The sequence below is a fragment of the Delphinus delphis genome, chromosome 17 (genome assembly GCF_949987515.2).
Source record: "Delphinus delphis chromosome 17, mDelDel1.2, whole genome shotgun sequence".
Classification (NCBI taxonomy): Eukaryota; Metazoa; Chordata; class Mammalia; order Artiodactyla; family Delphinidae; genus Delphinus; species Delphinus delphis.
Genome location: NC_082699.1, coordinates 13,557,325 through 13,577,553, shown reverse-complemented (window position 1 = coordinate 13,577,553; position 20,229 = coordinate 13,557,325). Strand labels below are relative to the sequence as shown.

The 20,229-nt window shown below is 38.0% G+C and overlaps 1 protein-coding gene across 1 annotated transcript in view; it reads right to left on the bottom strand.

Annotated features, from left to right (window-relative positions):
- Window positions 1-20,229, bottom strand: part of PREX2 (phosphatidylinositol-3,4,5-trisphosphate dependent Rac exchange factor 2) — a 288,786-nt gene that overhangs the window by 77,660 nt on the left and 190,897 nt on the right. The window contains exons 33-35 of the mRNA XM_059994740.1: window positions 19,682-19,784; window positions 16,566-16,709; window positions 1,878-1,992 (exon numbers count right to left, since the gene is read on the bottom strand). Of these exons, the coding sequence (XP_059850723.1) occupies window positions 1,878-1,992; window positions 16,566-16,709; window positions 19,682-19,784 (362 nt within the window). The remainder of the gene's footprint in view (window positions 1-1,877; window positions 1,993-16,565; window positions 16,710-19,681; window positions 19,785-20,229) is intronic.

Genomic DNA, 20,229 nt, shown 5'->3' with positions numbered 1-20,229 from the left:
CAATTCTAGCAACACATTAGAATCTCCTAGGGAACTTCTAAAAAATTGGATGCCGGGGCCTCATCCCAGCCCAATAATAGAAGAAAAATATTTTATGAAGGACATTATCTTAGAGTTGGACATTGACTCATATAAATAGTAGCTTTATAGACATTTGGAGACAGGAAGCAGATGCTAAGTGAAGTGTGGAAAGTCAGGGAAGAAGGACAGTCGAGGGTATGGTTAGAAACGAGGAGAGTACCGCGTGGCTGGCACACAGGAAGAGAAAGGAAGTCTTAGACCAAGTCATAAAAGACCTTGACTGCCAGGCCAAGGAGCTAGTGACTCCTTTTGGGGGAAATAAGAAATCACTAAATGCTTTGAGCAGAAGAGTGACGTGGTAAGACACATGGTTTACAATTATTATCTGGAAGCAAAATCCTAAGTAGATTAGAACAACACTGGTTCTTAGAGACGGGAGATTGTTTAGAATGCTACGGCAATGGTCCAGACCCATTTTCTCAAACTGAACTCTGGGGATGTATTCTCAGGGCCCACATGTTCTATAGAAATGCTTTCATTTTGTATCCTTATTTGAAAGATAACCTAAGAATATATTTTATCAGTTATGAAGGCAAAACTTTTCTTTTGTGCTAACGGTACTCAAATGAGAGATGTTCACAAGATGTGACTGATCTTCTTAAGTCAGTATTTCTTAGGAGACACAGTACTGAAGAATTCAATTTTCAGTTTTTTTTTTTTCTGTGAAAGGGGTCAGTCCATTATATGTCTTTGAGAAATAGTGATCTAGACAAGGTAATAGAACTAGGGCAGTCTAAGAGATATTTTAGTCAGAATCATCAGGATCTCCAACTACATTTTAAGAGCAAAAGAAAATGAGAAATCAAACATATTGGGGGTTTGAGGCTGAGAACTTGAGAAGATGACAAAATGATGGTATGAAATAAAGAACCTAGGAAAAGGGACAGGTTTGTGTGAGGCAAGGGTAAGGGGGTAATGCATTCAAAGTGAAAAAAAGCCAACCTGGTGGTAATCACAAGAACCAACACCTCCACACACCAGGAATTTTAGGAGTTAATTTATCTTCACGGTTTAGCCATATCGTAGACAAAACCAAAAAAAAAAAAAAATCACAACAGTATTTTTGAGTTACTAAGGCCTACGGTAGAACAAATGTATTTTTCTTTTAAAAATAAAAGCCATAATCGGTTAGTAATTTTAAAAGGTGACCTGTTAACACAGTAACTTATAAAAGGGAACTATATATGCTAATAATTGGTTAAAAATTGAAGCTTCTAAATTATAATACATTTCCCTTTCATTTACTGTGGTTAATTTTTCCCTGCCATTGATCATAATACCAGCAAGATTATTTTTAGAGGAAAAAACAATAAAATGTAATATTATCTGAAAGTAGATACTTTTTCCAATATCAAGTAGTACCTTTTTTTATCATATTTTCCATGTTAAACATATTCATCTCTTGGTGTCAGGGTGCCAGCTGTTTAATGGTACATAAAGGAACCTATTTTTCCTTTAATCCACTGAACCTCCTAGGAGACAGCACTATAAAGCAATGCTTTTTTTTCTTGGAAATGGTCTACGAAATAATTAATCTCTTGATCTTCTCAGAAATTAAGACAACAGCATGAAAAGTTTAAAATTCTTTTCTACTTTATTTGCAAAAAGTGTACCCCTTCGAATATCTGAAACATTAAACCCTAAATAAGAGAACTTTATATCAAAAGAAATATCATCATCAATCATTTAACACAACGAATAACATCAAAAGCTTTATTCATCTGCTCTTGTTAAAACTGGAAACTCAAAAACAAAAACAAACTGGAAACTCTTCTGTTAATTGAACAATGACATACCTGAGCTTCTGATTGTACTGTTTGACCTTTTCCAGGGAGGCTGCATTTATTTGGGCTTGAAATTCTTCCACCAAAACATTGTCTCTATAATAATATCCTTCCATGCTCTCCAGTGCTGTGAAAACAAGTAAATGTACTTTTCACGTGATTTTATAACACAATTTCTCCACAGTTAGTGTAATCTTATTATTAGTAAATGTATTAAATACCACCAAATATGACCACATATGCAAGAAACAAGCTTTAACCAGTCTAAATATAAATAAAAATCATTTTTCTGCTCAAAATAAATATCAAACACTTGGTAATTATCTCTGTTAAGTAGGTAAAGGTAATTTCTAACTTACACTGTCTTCTATTCTTTTAAAAATTTTGTATATGTTCTTTGCGAAGCTAAACTCAAACTTCATATATATTATTTATACATATATAAACACACAAATATATATATACACATATATAAATGCAACATACATATACATATATATGGACATGAATGAGAGGCAGAAATATGTATTAACATACATAACAGTAAAAAAATTGAATTTGTCACTCTCCATGCATATTCATATTCTCTTGCAGTGGCAATTAGATTATGAAATAAGAAGTATAGATAAAGGAGGAGGACCTTCAAGATGGCGGAGGAGTAAGATGTGGAGATCGCCTACCTCTCCACAAATACATCAGAAATATGTCTATATGTGGAACAACTCCTACAGAACACCTACGGAACGCTGGCAGAAGACCTCAGACTTCCCAAAAGGCAACAAACTCCCCACGCACCTGCGAAGGGTGAAAGAAAAAAGAAAAAACAGAGACAAAAGAATAGGGATGGGACCTGCACCTCTGGGAGGGAGCTGTGAAGGAGGAAAAGCTTTGACACACTAGGAAGTCCCTTCGCGGGCGGAGACGAGACTGCGGGTGGCGCGGGGGGGGGGAAGCTTCGGAGCCACGGAGAACGCAGCAACAGCGGTGCACAGGGCAAAGCGGAGAGATTCCCGCACAGAGGATCGGTGCCGACCAGCACTCACCAGCCCAAGAGGCTTGTCTGCTCACCTGCCGGGGCGGGCGGGGCTGGGAGCTGAGGCTCAGGCTTCGGAGGTCGGATCACAGGGAGAGGGCTGGGGTTGGCTGCGTGAACACAGCCTGAAGGGGGCTAGTGCACCACAGCTAGCCGGGAGGGAGTCTGGGAAAAAGTCTGGAACTGCCTAAGAGGCAAGAGACCATTGTTTTGGGGTGCGCAAGGAGAGGAGATTCAGAGCACCGTCTAAATGAGCTCCAGAGATGGGTGTGAGCCACGGCTATCGGTGCAGACCCCAGAGGCGGGCATGAGACGCTAAGGCTGCTGCTGCCGCCACCAAGAAGCCTGTGTGCGAGCACAGGTCACTCTCCACACCTCCCCCCCCGGGAGCCTGTGCAGCCCGCCACTGCCAGGGTCCTGTGATCCAGGGACAACTTCCCCGGGAGAACACATGGTGCCTCAGGCTGGTGCAATGTCAAGCTGGCCTCTGCTGCCACAGGCTTGCCCCTCATTCCATACCCCTCTGTCCCCCCAGCCTGAGACAGCCAGAGCCCCCTAAACAGCTGCTCCTCTAACCCTGTCCTGTCTGGGCGAAGAACAGATGCCCTCAAGCGACCTACGTGCAGAGGCGAACCCAAATCCAAGGCTGAACCCCAGGAGCTGTGCGAACAAAGAAGAGAAAGGGAAATTTCTCTGCGCAAGCCCAGGAGCAGCGGATTAAATCCCCACAGTCAACTTGAGGTACCCTGCATCTGTGGAATACCTGAACAACGACAATGAATTATCCAAAACTTGAGGCGGTGGACTTTGGGAGCACCTGTAGACTGGGAGTTTGCTGTACGTGACTACTTTCTGATTTATATGTTTATTTTAGTTTAGTTTTTAATGCTTGTTATCATTGGTTGATTTGTTTATTGGTTTGGTTGCTCTCCTTTTTTATTTTTACTTTCTATTTTTTATTACTTTTTATTTTCATAATTTAAAAAAATTTTTATTTTAATAACTTTATTTTATTAATTTTTTTCCTTTCTTTCTTTTTTTTCTCCCTTTTCTTCTGAGCTTTGTAGCTGACAGGATCTTGGTGCTCTGCCTGGGTGTCAGGCCTGAGCCTCTGAGGTGGGAGAGCCGAGTTCAGAACATTGGTCCACCAGAGAACTTCCGGCCCCATGTAATATCAATCAGCGAGAACTTGCCCAGAGAACTCTGTTCTCAACACTAAGGCCCAGCTCCACTCAATGACCAACAAGCTCAAGTGCTGGACATCCCATGCCAAACAACTAGCAAGACAGGAACACAACCTCACCCATAGAAGAGAGGCTGCCTACAATCACCATAAGGTCACAGACACCCCAAAACACACCACTGGATGCGGTCCTACCCACCAGAAAGACAAGATACAGCCTTATCCACTAGAACACAGGTACCAGGAAGCCCACACAACCCACTGAACCAACCTTACCCATGGTGGGCAGATACCAAAAAAACCAGAAGTATGAACCTGCAGTCTGCAAAAAGGAGACCCCAAATACAGGAAGTTGGCAAAATGAGAAGACAGAGAAATATGCAGCAGATGAAGGATCAAGGTAAAAAAACCCACCAGACCAAACAAATGAAGAGGAAAGAGGCAGTCTACCTGAAAAAGAATTAAGAGTAATGATAAGAAAATGATCCAAAATCTTGGAAATAGAATGCAGAAAATACAAGAAACGTTCAACAAGGACCTAGAAGAACTAAAGAGCAAACAAACAATGATACACAACACAACAAATGAAATTAAAAATTCTCTAGAAGGTATCAATAACAGAATAACTGAGGCAGAAAAACGGATAAGTGACCTGGAAGATAAAATAGTGGAAATAATTAACACAGAGCAGAATAAAGAAAAAAGAATGAAAACAATTGAGGACAGTCTCAGAGACCTCTGGGACAACATTAAATGCACCAACATTTGAATTATAGGAGCCCCAGAAGAAGAGAAAAAGGAAGGGACTGAGAAAATATTTCAAGAGATTATAGTTGAAAACTTCCCTAATACGGGAAAAAAAATTATCAATCAAGTCCAGGAAGCGCAGAGAGTTCCGTACAGGATAAATCCAAGGAGAAACATGCCAAGACACATATTAATCAAACAATCAAAAATTAAATATAAGAAAAAATATTAAAAGCAGCAAGGGGAAAACAACAAATAATATACAAGGGAATCCCTATAAGGTTAACAGCTGATCTTTCAGCAGAAACTCTGCAAGCCAAAAGGGAGTGGCAGGACATATTTAAAGTGATGAAAGGGAAAAACCTACAACCAAGGTTACTCTACCCAGCAAGGATCTCATTCAGATTTGACAGAGAAATTAAAATCTTTACAGACAAGCAAAAGCTAAGAGAATTCAGCACCACCAAACTGGCTTTACAACAAATTCTAAAGGAACTTCTCTAGGCAGGAAACCCAAGAGAAGGAAAAGACCTGCAATAACAAACCCAAAACAATGAAGAAAAAGGTAACAGAAACATGCATATCAATAATTACCTTAACTGTAAATAGATTAAATGCTCCAACCAAAAGACACAGACTGGCTGAATGGATACAAAAACAAGACCCGTATATACAGACTGACAGTGAGGGGATGGAAAAAGATATTCCATGCAAATGAAAATCAGAAGAAAGCTGGAGTAGCAATTCTCATATCAGACAAAACAGACTTTAAAATAAAGACTATTACAAGAGACAAAGAAGGACACTACATAATGATCAAGGGATCAATCCAAGAAGAAGATGTAACAATTGTAAATATTTATGCACCCAACATAGGAGCACCCCAGTACTTAAGGCATATGCTAACAGCCACAAAAGGGGAAATCAAAGTAACACAATCATAGTAGGGGACTTTAACACCCCACTTTCACCCATGGACACATCATCCAAAATGAAAATAAATAAGGAAAAAGAAGCTTTAAATGACACATTAAACAAGATGGACTTAATTGATATTTATAGGACGTTCCATCGAAAAACAACAGAATATACTTTCTTCTCAAGTGCTCATGGAACATTCTCCAGGATAGATCATATCTTGGGTCACAAATCAAGCCTTGGTAAATCTAAGAATATTGAAATCATATCAAGTATCTTTTCCGACCACAATGCTATGAGACTGGATATCAATTACAGGAAAAAAAACTGTACAAAGTACAAACCCATGGAGGCTAAACAATGCACTACTAAATAACCAAGAGATGACTGAAGAAATCAGAAAATACCTACAGACAAATGACAATGAAAACACGAAGGCCCAAACCCTACGGGATGCAGCAAAAGCAGTTCTAAGAGGGAAGTTTATAGCAATACAATCCTACCTCAAGAAACAAGAAACATCTCAAATAAATAACCTAACCTTACACCTAAAGCAATTAGAGAAAGAAGAACAAAAAACCCCAAAGTTAGCAGAAGAAAAGAAATAATAAAGATCAGAGCAGAAATAAATGAAAAATAATTGAAGGAAACAGTAGCAAAGATCAATAAAACTAAAAGCTGGTTCTTTGAGAAGATAAACAAAATTGATAAACTATTAGCCAGAGCCATCAAGAAAAAAGGGGGAAGACTCAAATCAATAGAATTAGAAATGAAAAAGGAGAAGTTACAACTGACACTGCAGAAATACAAAGGATCATGAGAGATTACTACAAGCAACTCTGTGCCAATAAAATGGACAACATGGAAGAAATGGACAAATTCTTAGAAAAGCACAAGCTTCCGAGACTGAACCTGGAAGAAACAGAAAATATAAACAGGCCAATTACAAGCACTGAAATTGAAACTGTGATTAAAAATCTTCCAACAAACAAAAGCCCAGGACCAGATGGCTTCACAGGCGAATTCTATCAAACATGTACAGAAGAGCTAACACCTAACCTTCTCAAACTCTTCCAAAATATAGCAGAGGGAGGAACACTCCCAAACTCATTCTACAAGATCACCATCACCCTGATACCAAAAGCAGACAAAGATGTCACAAAGAAAGAAAACTGCAGGCCAATATCACTGATGAACATAGATGCAAAAATCTGCAACAAAATACTAGCAAACAGAACCCAACAGCACATTGAAAGCATCATACACCATGATCAAGTGGGGTTTATCCCAGGAATGCAAGGATTCTTCAGTATATGCAAATAACTCAATGTGATACACCATATTAACAAACTGAAGGAGAAAAACCATATGATCATCTCAATAGATGCAGAAAAAGATTTTAACAAAATTGAACACCCATTTATGATAAAAACCCTCCAGAAAGTAAGCATAGAGGGAACTTACCTCAACATAATAAAGGCCATATATGACAAACCCACAGCCAACATCGTTCTCAATGGTGAAAAACTGAAACCATTTCCACTAAGATCAGGAACAAGACAAGGTTGCCCACTCTCACCACTATTATTCCACATAGTTCTGGAAGTTTTAGCCACAGAAACCAGAGATGAAAAAGAAATAAAAGGAGTCCAAATCGGAAAACAAGAAGTAAATTGTCACTGTTTGCAGATGACGTGATACTATATATAGAGAATCCTAAAGATGCTACCATAAAACCACTAGAGGTAATCAATGAATGTGGTAAACTAGCAGGATACAAAATTATTGCATAGAAATCTCTAGCATTCCTATACACTAATGATGAAACATCTGAAAGAGAAATTAAGGAAACACTCCCATTTACCACTGCAACAAAAAGAATAAAATACCTAGGAATAAACTACTTAAGCAGACAAAAGACCTGGCTGCAAAGAGCTATAAGATACTGATGAAAGAAATTAAAGATGATACAAATAGATGGAGAGATATACCATGTACATGGATTGGAAGAAACAACATTGTGAAAAATGACTATACTACCCAAAGCAATCTACAGATTCAGTGCAATCCCTATCAAACTACCAATGGCATTTTTCAGAGAACTAAAACAAAATATTTCATAATTTGTATGGAAACAGAAAAGACCCAAAATAGCCAAAGCAATCTTGAGAAAGAAAATCGGAGCTGGAGGAATCAGGCTCCCTGACTTCAGACTATACTACAAAGCTACAGTAATCAAGACAGCATGGTACTGGCACAAAAACAGAAATATAGATCAGTGGAACAGGATAGAAAGCCCAGAGATAAACCCAGGCACATATGGTCACCTTACCTTTGATAAAAGAGGCAAGTACATACAATGGAGAAAAGACAGCCTCTTCAATAACTGGTGCTGGGAAAAGTGGACAGCTATATGTAAAAGAATGAAATTAGAACATTCCCTAACACAAAAATGTACTCAAAATGGATTAAAGACCTAAATGTAATGCCAGACACTATAAAACTCTCAGAGGAAAACATAGGCCGAACACTCTATGCCATAAATCATAGCAAGATCCTTTTTGAGCCACCTCCTAGTGAAATGGAAATAAAAAAGAAAATAAACAAATGCTACCTAATGAAACTTAAAAGTTTTTGCACAGCAAAGGAAACCATAAATAAGACGAAAAGACAACCCTCAAAATGGGAGAAAATATTTGCAAACGAAGCAACTGACAAGGGATTAATCTCCAAAATAAAGAAGCAGCTCATGCAGCTCAATATCAAAAAAACAAACAACCCAATCCAAAAATGGGCAGAAGACCTAAACAGACATTTCTCCAAAGAAGATATACTGATTGCCAACAAACACATGAAAGATGCTCAACATCACTAATCATTAGAGAAATGCAAATCAAAACTACAGTGAGGTATCACCTCACACCAGTCAGAATGGCCATCATCAAAAAATCTACAAACAATAAATGCTGGAGAGGGTGTGGAGGAAAGGGAACCCTCTTGCACTCTTGGTGGGAATGTAAATTGATACAGCTATTATGGAGAACAGTATGGATGTTCCTTAAAAAACTAAAAAGAGAACTACCATATGACTCAGCAATCCCACTACTGGGCACATACCCTGAAAAAAACGTAATCCCAAAAGAGTCATGTACCACAATGTTCACTGCAGCACTATTTACAATAGCGAGGACACGGAAGCAACCTAAGTGTCCATCGACAGATGAATGGATAAAGAAGATGTGGTACATGTATACTGGACTCTAGGACACGGGGAGGGGGAAGGGTAAGCTGGGACGAAGTGAGAGAGTGGCATGGACATATATACACTACCAAATGTAAAACAGATAGCTAGTGGGAAGCAGCCGAATAGCACAGGGAGATCAGCTCAGTGCTCTGTGACCATCTAGAGGGGTGGGATAGGGAGGGTGGGAGGGAGACGCAAGAGGGAGGAGATATAAGGATATAATATGTATAGCTGATTCTCTTTGTTATATAGCAGCAAATAACACGACAATGTAAAGCAATTATACTCCAATGAAGATGTTAAAAAATAAATAAATAAAAGCAACAATGACAAACAAAAAAAGACGTATAGATAAAGAGAAATCTTAGAATACTGCTTTGACTCCAATGGTCAGTTACTTTAGTTAAAAATAAATAAGCACAAACACATATATAACTTCCCATTAATTTTAAATGTCTTTTGAGTAATATATATTTCTTTCATAACTAACATTTTTGGTTGTTTCTTTTTCCTTTAAACTTTATGCAGTGGTATTGTTAACCTTTTGGAGAGGAAATGAATTATAGGAAAGTATCTAGAAATACAAGATTTCCTTTTGAGAGGTTGCCAGGAATGGCAGGAATGGTGATGGATCCAATTTGGAAATGTAAATTATTTCCCCTTGAAATTATTACTATTAATGAGCCTCAATTTTCAGCAGACTATTTCAAAATGGATAAAAGAATAATCTTTCAAAATTGCTAAATGCAGTAGTCTCTAAACTAATAACGTTTCCTCAAATTGATAAAAACATCACCATTTTGGTGGCAAAAACAGGAAAGTCACTGCTAATTAGTTTTAGCTGTGTTGTGTTTTCTATCTGTTCAGATTTCTAGAGCATTGAAGAAATGACAAAAGTTTTAGAGTATTGCTAAATTTAATTTTTTTTAATGGCATTATTGGCTTATAACTGAGCAAAGCACTTGTGGAAAATTAGACAGAAAGTTTCCTACGTTTGCTTTAGAACAGAAAATCGAATTTGTGGGCTTCTTTCAAGGATTATTTGTTTATTCCTTATGATTTCTGCTTTCGTTAGAATATTCACAACTGGTTCAGCAAGCTTCTGGGCCTGAATACACACAAGAAATACAGGAAGTCTTTCTGATAAAGCAATCCTTAAATACATGCCACATTCCCTTCAGTTAACCAAGTGTTATTTGCGAAAGGCCAATATTCCAGGAGGATTCAGTCTATCAGCAGTCATACTTCAATGTGAATTCCTCTTCTGAGTTGTAAAGCTAATAATGAAAGCCCTTGCACTGGAGTAAAAGCATAACTTTCACTGCTTAGTAACTCAGTGTGACCCTGGGTATGTTAATTAATATCTGAGATCCTCAGGTTCCTCGTTTGTGAAATGGAAAATAAGAGCACTTACTAATTATGGTTCTTGAGAAATAATTAAATTAAATAATAGGATTAAGACAGCCCATGACTATTCTTATCATTTATGGAATGTATTTTCTGTACAAGGCAAGGTGCCCAATGCCCCCCAGCATGATCTACTTCAATTTCCACAGGAGATATAGATGACGCTTGACTGTGCTGAGCCAAACAGGAAGTTTGGGCATCTAAGAGTAGGGTCCATGCAAGGACACTTGAATTTGTGATTTAAGGTCAGAAAGACTAGAAGGCGACCACCAGGAACGGGCAACAGGGGAACTAGAGGCAGGGGGTTGCGAGTGGGAGGGAACAAGAAAACCCCTGGTATCTAGTTTCTATTTGGCCAGAATGCCCAGTCCTGCTCTAAAAGCTTGTTACAATAGAAAAACAAATTCTCCTTATATTTCTTAATGATATTTTCAAATTAACACCAGTTAAGATTCACAATTATGTAATTTTTTTAAAAAAATGAGAAAAGAGTTTAACAGTGTTGCGAAGAGTCTCAGCAATATTTTCTGGCTCGTGTATAGGGTTTTAGGGAAATGAACTAAAAAAAAGATGAGTTTTATATTTAAAAAGTAAACTGTGCATGGCAAAGTAGAAGAAGGAGAACATTCCCTTTTTTAGGTGAATAGTTTGGATAAAGAGAATAGAATGACATTTTACCAAACTAAATTTCTATTCTCAGCAAAAAAAAAAAAAGGTTAAATATGTAATAATGTCCAAACTTCAAAGTTTGACCCCTCTTTCGCACTTTCTTGTCTACTTTTCTTAATTCTCATCCATATAATATTTCTTAAAAATAGTATTGACATATTTGACTGAATAAATATTTAATTTATTTAAAAGCACTTAATTAAAAGCAGTATTTAAAATACAACTCAAATTTGTTTGCTTGTTTTACTTCTACTACTTTTGAATTTAGAAGCAAAACATTCCATTAAATGTAGGTATAGTCCGTAAAAAAGGAAAACATAATGAATGTTAGCAGAAATTAAAGATTAAATTATTCTAAGACTGAAAATGAGCCTCACTTCCACTCACTCAAAATGCATTTCATGGCTTTTTCAAGAAAGGGATTAATCAGAAATCTCTGAGGAACAATTTTAAGAATAGTTTCAATCAACTAACACCCTCTTCTGATAGTGCAACAATGGTACTTTATTGGTTAAATAAGACACTACATACGCACTGTTACAAATCTCCAGAAATGGTCACAATTGGTCACAATTCCTCAGAATTGGTTGCAATGTTTGTGAGGAAGGCAAGTTTTGTCCATGTTGCCGTGACCAACATTGCAAAAGGCTGTGCTGCTTTGTAAAGAGAGGGGGGTTCACAGGTTCATGTACCCACTCTTAACATTCAGGAAATCTCAACTCTGGGAATTGTTCCTTCCTCTTTTCAAAAGGTATTTAATGTTTTGTTTATAAATACTGTGCAAAACCCAAATGGAAAACTAAAGGATTCATCTTTTAAAGGATCTTAAGAAGGATTCTGCAGGAAAAAAAAAACCACATGAATGAAGGTAACTTAGAAACTGACAATGTTTATAACAAAATATTCCCTTTTGTTTAAAAAATAGAAAATGCTCAAGTTTCTGGGTGATTTTAATTATTCTCTGAGAATAGAAAGACATCTTACTTAGGAGTAACAGTTTTGGGTGCCAGCTTTTTGCATAGGGGGTGAAGAAACCAAACAGCCCCAAGAATGTGCTTGTGGAGAAGGAACCAGCGTTGCACGTCCCATTTAGTTTAAGGAAAATCACCACCAGAGACTCAGGGAATAGGTACTTAACAACACTTTACAAGGAAGGGACACCACATTCCAGGACATAGTACATAACTAAAGACATAGTACATAACTAAAAAAAAGTCCTTTATCTGATGCCATGTCCCAAAGAGGTAGAATACACGGGTCTAGGAACCAAGGGTAGAAGAAGAAATAGCCATGCTAGCATCTGTGGAGGGTTAAATTGTATCCCTGAAAAAAATATGACAAAGTCCTAACCCCCGGTGGCTGCAAATGTAACCTAATTTTGATATAGGGTCTTACAGATGAAATCAAATTAAAATGAGGTCACACTGGATTCGGGTGTGCCAGAATCCAATGACTGTTGTCCTTTTAAGAAAAGGGAGATTTGGACAGAGACACAGAGACAGACACACAGAGGGAAGAAGGCCATGTGAAGACAGAGGCAGAGACTGTAATTATGCTGCCACAAGCCAAGGAATGCCGGTAACCACCAGACGCCAGAAGGGGTAAGAAAAGATACTTCCTTAGAGCCTGCCAAGGGGACATGGCCTGTGAACATCTTGGTTTCAGACTTCTAGCCTCCAGAACTATGACAGAATACATTTCTGTTGTTTTAAACCACCCAGTTTGTGGTCATTTTTATGGCAGTGTTGGGAAACTTATCAATTCCAGTGGCTCACTTGGGGTATGTGTGCTTCCCATCCCTGAAACTCTGGCTCCACAGTTTTAAGGGTCCTGATCCCCAAAGGGGCACACTTTCCCTAGGAGACAAAGAAGGGGCCCCACTGAACTGTAAACTCTGGTTGACACCCAGGCACCTGAGTCTCCTTGTGCCAAGGCACCGTCCAACAAGAAAAGAAATCACTATCTTGGCAGGCTAATCTACCCTGCTCATCATAAGGCAGTAGGGCTACTGTTACATAACGAGGATAAGAAGAAATATGTCTGGCATTCAGGTAATCCACTCAGGTCCCTCTTGGTACGCCCTCGCCCAAGTTTGATGGTAAATGGACACATGCAGCAATCCGGGCCTGAGAAGGACATAGCGACACCAGGGAATCAGGCCTCTTGGGGCTGAAGGTCTTAGTCATGCCACGAAGACCAGCAGAGGTTCAGGCTGAGAACGAGGCTACCGTACAAAGGATGGCATAAGAGGGAAAATGAGAATCTGTCGTAGCCCCAAGACCCTCTGCAGCAGCATATTAATATGCTGCTAAATTATTCCTCCAGGAACAGAGGCCCATCACAGTCAGGAAGGACACCCTCCCTACACAAAGGAATAGATCAAGATGCAGACTATGGCAGATCCTCTAAAGCTACCCACTCAGAGCCCCTTTCAGAAACGAAGGGCTCTTTGCCCAGCTGCTGTGATTGCCAGAAGACATCCCTCAGCTGTCAGCTCTACAGGGCATCTTCAGCCTCTGCTAAAAAAAAACTGTCCCACCCAAATCACATCTCCTTCTCGGTGTAGCCCAAGTCCTAATGAGCTAACAACGCAGAAGCAAAAAGGCCCAGTTCTCATTGCCCCGGCTCCCCAGAATCTAGACGTGTCAAACACTTGTGAAATGGATTAATGTAACTAAGCACAGATTAACTAGATAACTGCACAGTGGTTTATAATCCGCATAGCTCTGTGCTTTCTCACTCTTGGTGGATAAGCTTGTAAAATATACTGGTATCTGGGCCCCACTTCCCAGAGATTCTGACTTCATTGGTTCAGCGTGGAACCAAGGAACCAAGCATGGGTATTTTCTAACACGTTCCTAAGGTGATTAAAGGACAGCCAGCTTGAGAACCACTGAGAGAGCATGAAAGCAAGCCAGGGACCCTGGATATCTATCTTCCTTGGACCCCCATTTTCACCCGGTTTATGGTTACTTGCTTTATCTTACCAAGGGCTCAGGGATCCTAAAAGGATTAATTCTCTGACTTGTAGGAAGTAATTCTAGAAGACTGCTTTAGTGTGACCTTTACCTTCTAGCATTTTGGTTATGCTTTGTGCTGACTTTTCTGTCTGGCTGTTTCTGTGGTCCAAACCTTGCAAATCTGCCTTTTTGCCATTTTGTCTGCCTAGACTCTTTTTCTCCAGCAGCTCTGGTTTTTAGCAACGTACGTTCCCTAAAAGTTTACCCTGCTTGCCTCCAACCCTGGAATTCCTGATTTACTAGTTGGTCCCAACTCTGCAGGGGGCCCCATTCATCCATGTGCCCTCCTTTGCCCAAGGATCCATGCAGACAAGAAAAAACGAGAAGGCAGGACATTTGCTTCTTGTTCTAGGTACATGGTACCACGGACAACCTTAGGAGCGCTGAGTCGAATACGTTTCCCAGGAAATTTTCAAATTCACCTACTTTTCTCTTTATTATTTGCTAACAAAGACTCACATACCCACAAAACTAAAATCCTTCCATTAAACGTTCATCCCAGGAATAGACTCCATTTGGAATCTCTCCCATTTACCACCACTTTCAAATACCAGATGGTAATCGCCGCTCAAGCTAGGGCTGAATTTCCTGTGCTTCTCTCAAGCTGATGAAAACTGAGAGTTACTAATGATTCCTCATGGGAGTTTTGTGAATGCAGCGGAACCTCTGCAACTCCTTTAAATAAACAACCTTATCACTGACAGATTTTTAATGAGACAGACTATTTTCCAGTCTTCTTTACCTATCTGTGACCTCCACTGCAGAAGTGTTTCCACTGTCGCCTCATCAAATCATTTTTCATATTTTACTGCTGTGTGAATGCTAAAACCTAATGTTTGCTAGAGTTTTTCTTTACATTACACTGTAAAAGCAACAGTGTACTCAATGAAATCATATATATTTCAGGATTGTTTTTAAATTAGCTTTAGCCACAGTTATAAAATAGAGGTTACTTGCAAAATCATTTTTTCCCTATGCACACTGGCTGCTGGGTATGAATATTCAGCTATTTATGGTTGGTGTGTCACAAATGTAATCACTTTTTTAGAAAAGATGATTAATGCCATCTGTCATCTCAGTAATGATTTCAAAGACAGAATTTTTTAAAAGAGAGAAATAAAGGAAAAGAAATGAAGAGCCTTTAACAAGGGCAAGGTCTGGTTAAACCCTATAAAAGTTAATATTCCAGACCAGCAGCCTTTCCTTTCTTCTAAAACTACTGATCTCTGTAATGGCTTTTAACATATTTTAGGCTAAACTATTCTCCTAACATAGTCCAAAGGTCTATTTTTGCTCAATTTCTTTTTTATTTCTTTTCATTGCAGATTCTTGTATTACCTACATAGACCCTATCACATAAATGAAAATACCTTCGAATAACTCCTAAGATCTCTGTGCTGAAATTTTTCTCTGCTTAAATGTATTCTTGCCAAGTATCTGAGGTAGTCATTTTTAAACTATGGCAATTGAAGGAAGAGTAATCTATCTTTTAGAATTATAACAACATGCATGTGGTACAAAGCAGAATTTTCACTTGGCAGTGAATTTAGATTTCATATGCCTCTCTGTTCTTCCGTTACTGAGATGGATTTGATTCCTCTACTCTTCTCATTTTTTATTAGAATATAAAAATTCTACAGCAATACCAATGCAGTCTTGAAAACTCAAGAGAAAAAATGAAATGTTCTGTGGTACCACTCAGAGAAATTGATACAATCTTGATCACAGCATGAATTAAAAAAAAATCATACACAAAAAGATACTACACAATAATCTGAATTTCTTATCTTTTCTGGCAGCATCTGTGACCACAGAAATAAAAAAGATCCTAAAAAAGATCCTAAAAAAGATCCAGGACCTTCCCTGGGAGATCACGTCACTGCAAGAATCTTCTTATTCATGTTATTCTTAATTTCTTCTACTGCAGTTAACACTCATTGTTTATTTGCCAAAACAATTTTTTTACTATGAAAGGAATACATTTTTACTGACAAAAAAATTGACACAATGCCAAAAATCTTAAAGATTAAAATATCATCAATTTAATCATCCAATGATACATTTTACACACATGTAAGTATATACATACATGTATGACATAATTGACACTATAATATAAATTCTTTTTTGTAATCTGCGTGGGTATATCATCAAACTTCTTCTACCTCATAAAATATCTTAACCAACCAATTTTAATGGTTCTACCATAATTTACTTAAGCCAAATTAATTTATCTTTATTTAAGCCACTCATGCCTTATTTCTCCACTATAAATAATGCTGCAATCCTATTTGATAAATATTTAAACCATACAAAATTCTTTCCTTAACAAACATTCCCACCAGTAAACATATTACCTAGGTACTATGAATAAATTTTTGAATTAATGAACAAAAAGGATAGTCACAAGTACATTTTAAAAAATTGATAAAGATAAAATAATTTAAGTACATGAAGTATAGTAAAGAAAGCAGTTTACCTTGTGCAAAAAGAACAGGATGAATTTTAAACCCTCCTCCGTTTTTCAACCTTTGCGGCAGTTGTTCAAAATGATAACTATCGATGTAGAAGTAAACTTTCAGAGCTTGCCGGCTTCCTTCAGCTTGATAAGTAAGAGGAACATCTAAAATGACATTTAATATTATATTACTTCCTAAAATCAGGATATTTTATTTAGTACATTTGTTAAGCTTTAAAAAGAATCCCGGGGCTTCCCTGGTGGCGCAGTGGTTGAGAGTCCGCCTGCCGATGCAGGGGACACGGGGTCGTGCCCCGGTCCGGGAAGATCCCACATGCCGCGGAGCGGCTGGGCCCGTGAGCTATGGCCGCTGAGCCTGCGCGTCCGGAGCCTGTGCTCCACGGCGGGAGAGGCCACAGCAGTGAGAGGCCCGCGTACCGCCAAAAAAAAAAAAAAAAAGAATCCCCCAAATTACTAGAAACTAATATATTAAAAGTACCCACGTGTATTAAAGCTCAGGTTTGGCATACTGACAGTGCTATTTGGTGAAAGAGTATTAAATCAGGTTCTCATTAGCTAAAGCAACAGATTTATTACTGTACTGTATATAAAATTCTGTAATAGAAAACTGCATTACACTTTAACACAACAGGTGTCTCACTTAACTAAATAAGAAGTTTAGCTACACATGGTTTGGAATCACAATTTCCCAGGACAGCTGCCTCATTCATATTTTAGTCAAGATGAGTCCTTGGGGTACACTTCTGAAGTAGTGTGCAAGAAACTGAGCACATAGCAACCACTATCACAATTAGCACGTGTTTTGCAAGTTCCATTCCCCGAGCACCAGATCAAAAATGCCCTACCTGTCCCTTCATTTTCAACCTTTGCTCTTTTTCTATTTCCTGTCATGCATTCATATTATCTTCTAATTTATTATCAAAATAACTTATTTATCTCACTTATTATTTATCTCTGTTTAGTTCTCTATTGTATCCAACACTTGGCCATAAGTAGGCACTTAAGAAATTTTCGATGAATAAATGATTATAATTTCTAGATAACAGATTAAATGAATATTTATTGAGTCCCTATTTATTGTACTAGACATTGGAAATGTGCAAATAAGTAAAAACCTTTCCCAGACCTGAAATATCTGTTTAGATCTTCTACCATAATACATAGGGGATCCTCAGACTTATGAACAAACAAGAAACAGAAAAATAACAAACTGCTGAAGATTTCTTGGATCGATAGACACATTTTAAACCTATTTGTGACAATGTTGAAATGGTAGATAAATGATCATAACTTGCAGAAACTATAGATTAAGCCCTAGGTGTTGCTATTTCTCTGGATGTATACTTCTAAAACAATGCCTTTGTTAGGTTTAATGATGGCCAATTGCTAAAGAAAAGGGATACTTTTCAATCTTTCAATTCAATTTCATAAAGTAACTTCTTTGCAACATTAGATACAACCAAGTTCTGTTGAAATTCTATTCTTCATTCTGCACAGCAAGTTTGTTTATCCTTCTACGTTTATAACCATAAAGCCTTTCTGCCTGATGCACTGTATAAACTGAATTGATATTTGTTCATTCATTTACTTGAAAAAAAATATTGGCCTTTTTGTTCCAGGCATCTCTTGAGTGCTAGATATACAGCAATGAACAAGATAGGTTTTGCCATCTTGGAAATTGTACAGGACGAATAAATGAATCAAGATAGTTAATGTGATTATATTTGTACACACTAAATTTTTTTTTTTTTTTTTTTTGTAGTACGCGGGCCTCTCACTGTTGTGGCCTCTCCCTTTGCGGAGCACAGGCTCCAGACGCGCAGGCCCAGCGGCCATGGCTCACAGGCCCAGCCACTCCGTGGCATGTGGGATCTTCCCGGACTGGGGTACGAACCCACGTCCCCTGCATCGGCAGGCAGACTCTCAACCACTGCGCCACCAGGGAAGCCCCACACTAAATTTTTTGACACTTGGATAAAATAATTTTTAATTTTCATTTTTAAGCGGCAAAAATGTAGACTATGTGTCTACTTCTTCAGAATTAAATTATAAATTTTATCAATTACTGTCAGATCAAACAACTATAATGTCTCTGTATATTCTTGGCTCTAAACACTGTTTTCATTGCTTGCTAACACACTGTCTACAGGATCAACTGAAGATAAGGAGTGGAAACCCAACTCAATCAATTTTGCTAAGTAATAATTATATATTTGAGTGAACGTTTTGCTGGCCTCAGAGATTATCCACATAGCCAGAAATGTGAGGGCAGTTCTTTTATTAAAAGAAGTCTTGACATGAAAAAGGCAGCAGAAAGGACAAATGTTGTGTGATCCCACTTATATGAGGTACGTAGCGTAAGCAAATTCAGAGCCAGAAAGTGGAAGAGAAGTTACCAGGAATTGGAGAAGCGGGGGAGGGTAGTGATTGTTTAAGGAGTATGGAGTTTCTGTTTGGGAAGATGAAAAAGTTCTGGAGACGGATGGTGGAAATGGCTGCACAACATTTTTTTTTTTTTTTTTTTTTTTTTCGGTACGCGGGCCTCTCACCGTTGTGGCCTCTCCCGCTGCAAAGCACAGGCTCTGGACGTGCAGGCCCAGCGGCCATGGCTCACGGGCCCAGCAGCTCCGCGGCACGTGGGATCCTCCCGGACCGGGGCACGAACCCACGTCCCCTGCATCAGCAGGCGGACTCTCAACCACTGCACCACCAGGGAAGCCCCATGCACAACATTTTGAATGAACTTAATACCACTGAACTGTACACTGAAAATGGGTTAAATGGTAAATTTTATGGTATGTATATTTCATCACAATAACAAAAAAGAAAGAAAAGGCAATCTTGAGTAGCACAATATTTGACACACACACTCCGAAAAAGTTTTAGAGGTCAGACTAATAGCTAAAAACAAAAGTATAAAATTAGCTGTAAATTTAATTTACATATATACTTTCTATCACTTCCCCAGTTGGTTATTACTATTTTACCCTAAATATAATATTTTATATAAAACTTAAACTGCATATCAAATATATTCGTATCAAAGTTATGACATATGTTGTCGTCTGATGCCAAAGAAATTTTACAAAACGTACATGAAATATTTAACTACTTACTTGCAACCAGTGGTTCCTCTTCTGATGGTTTAAAGTAAAAAGAAACCTTTTCCAAATCAAATAGTGCAACCAGTGTATCTTCTAGCATGGCTTGTTCATCTGTCTAGAAAGAAATAAAAGGAATACATGATATGATAGGATTGTTTGGGATAAAACATAATATAACATAATACAACGTAACAACTCCAGATCAAAACTAGGTTCACTTGTGTTTTATTTAAGTACAAACCAAATTATCAACACATCTAAGAATTTACTGCCTAAAATGAAATTAACAAATCCTCAGTTATGTTTCTTTTGTAGTTTTATCTTTTCTCTGCTGTCTAAATGGTTTTTTCAGTCTATTTTGTAGCTAGATTCTAGTTCTATTGATTGTGTTTATTAGTTACAAATGTGTACACACAAAAAAATGCTATTTGCCTCTAAATCTCTATAATCTGACAAATATAACAGCTGAAAGACAAAAATATTGTTTTCTTAAAAAGCCCAGTACATAATGGTCATCGTACTTTACGATAAGATAACCTGTGCATTATTCAATTTGCGAT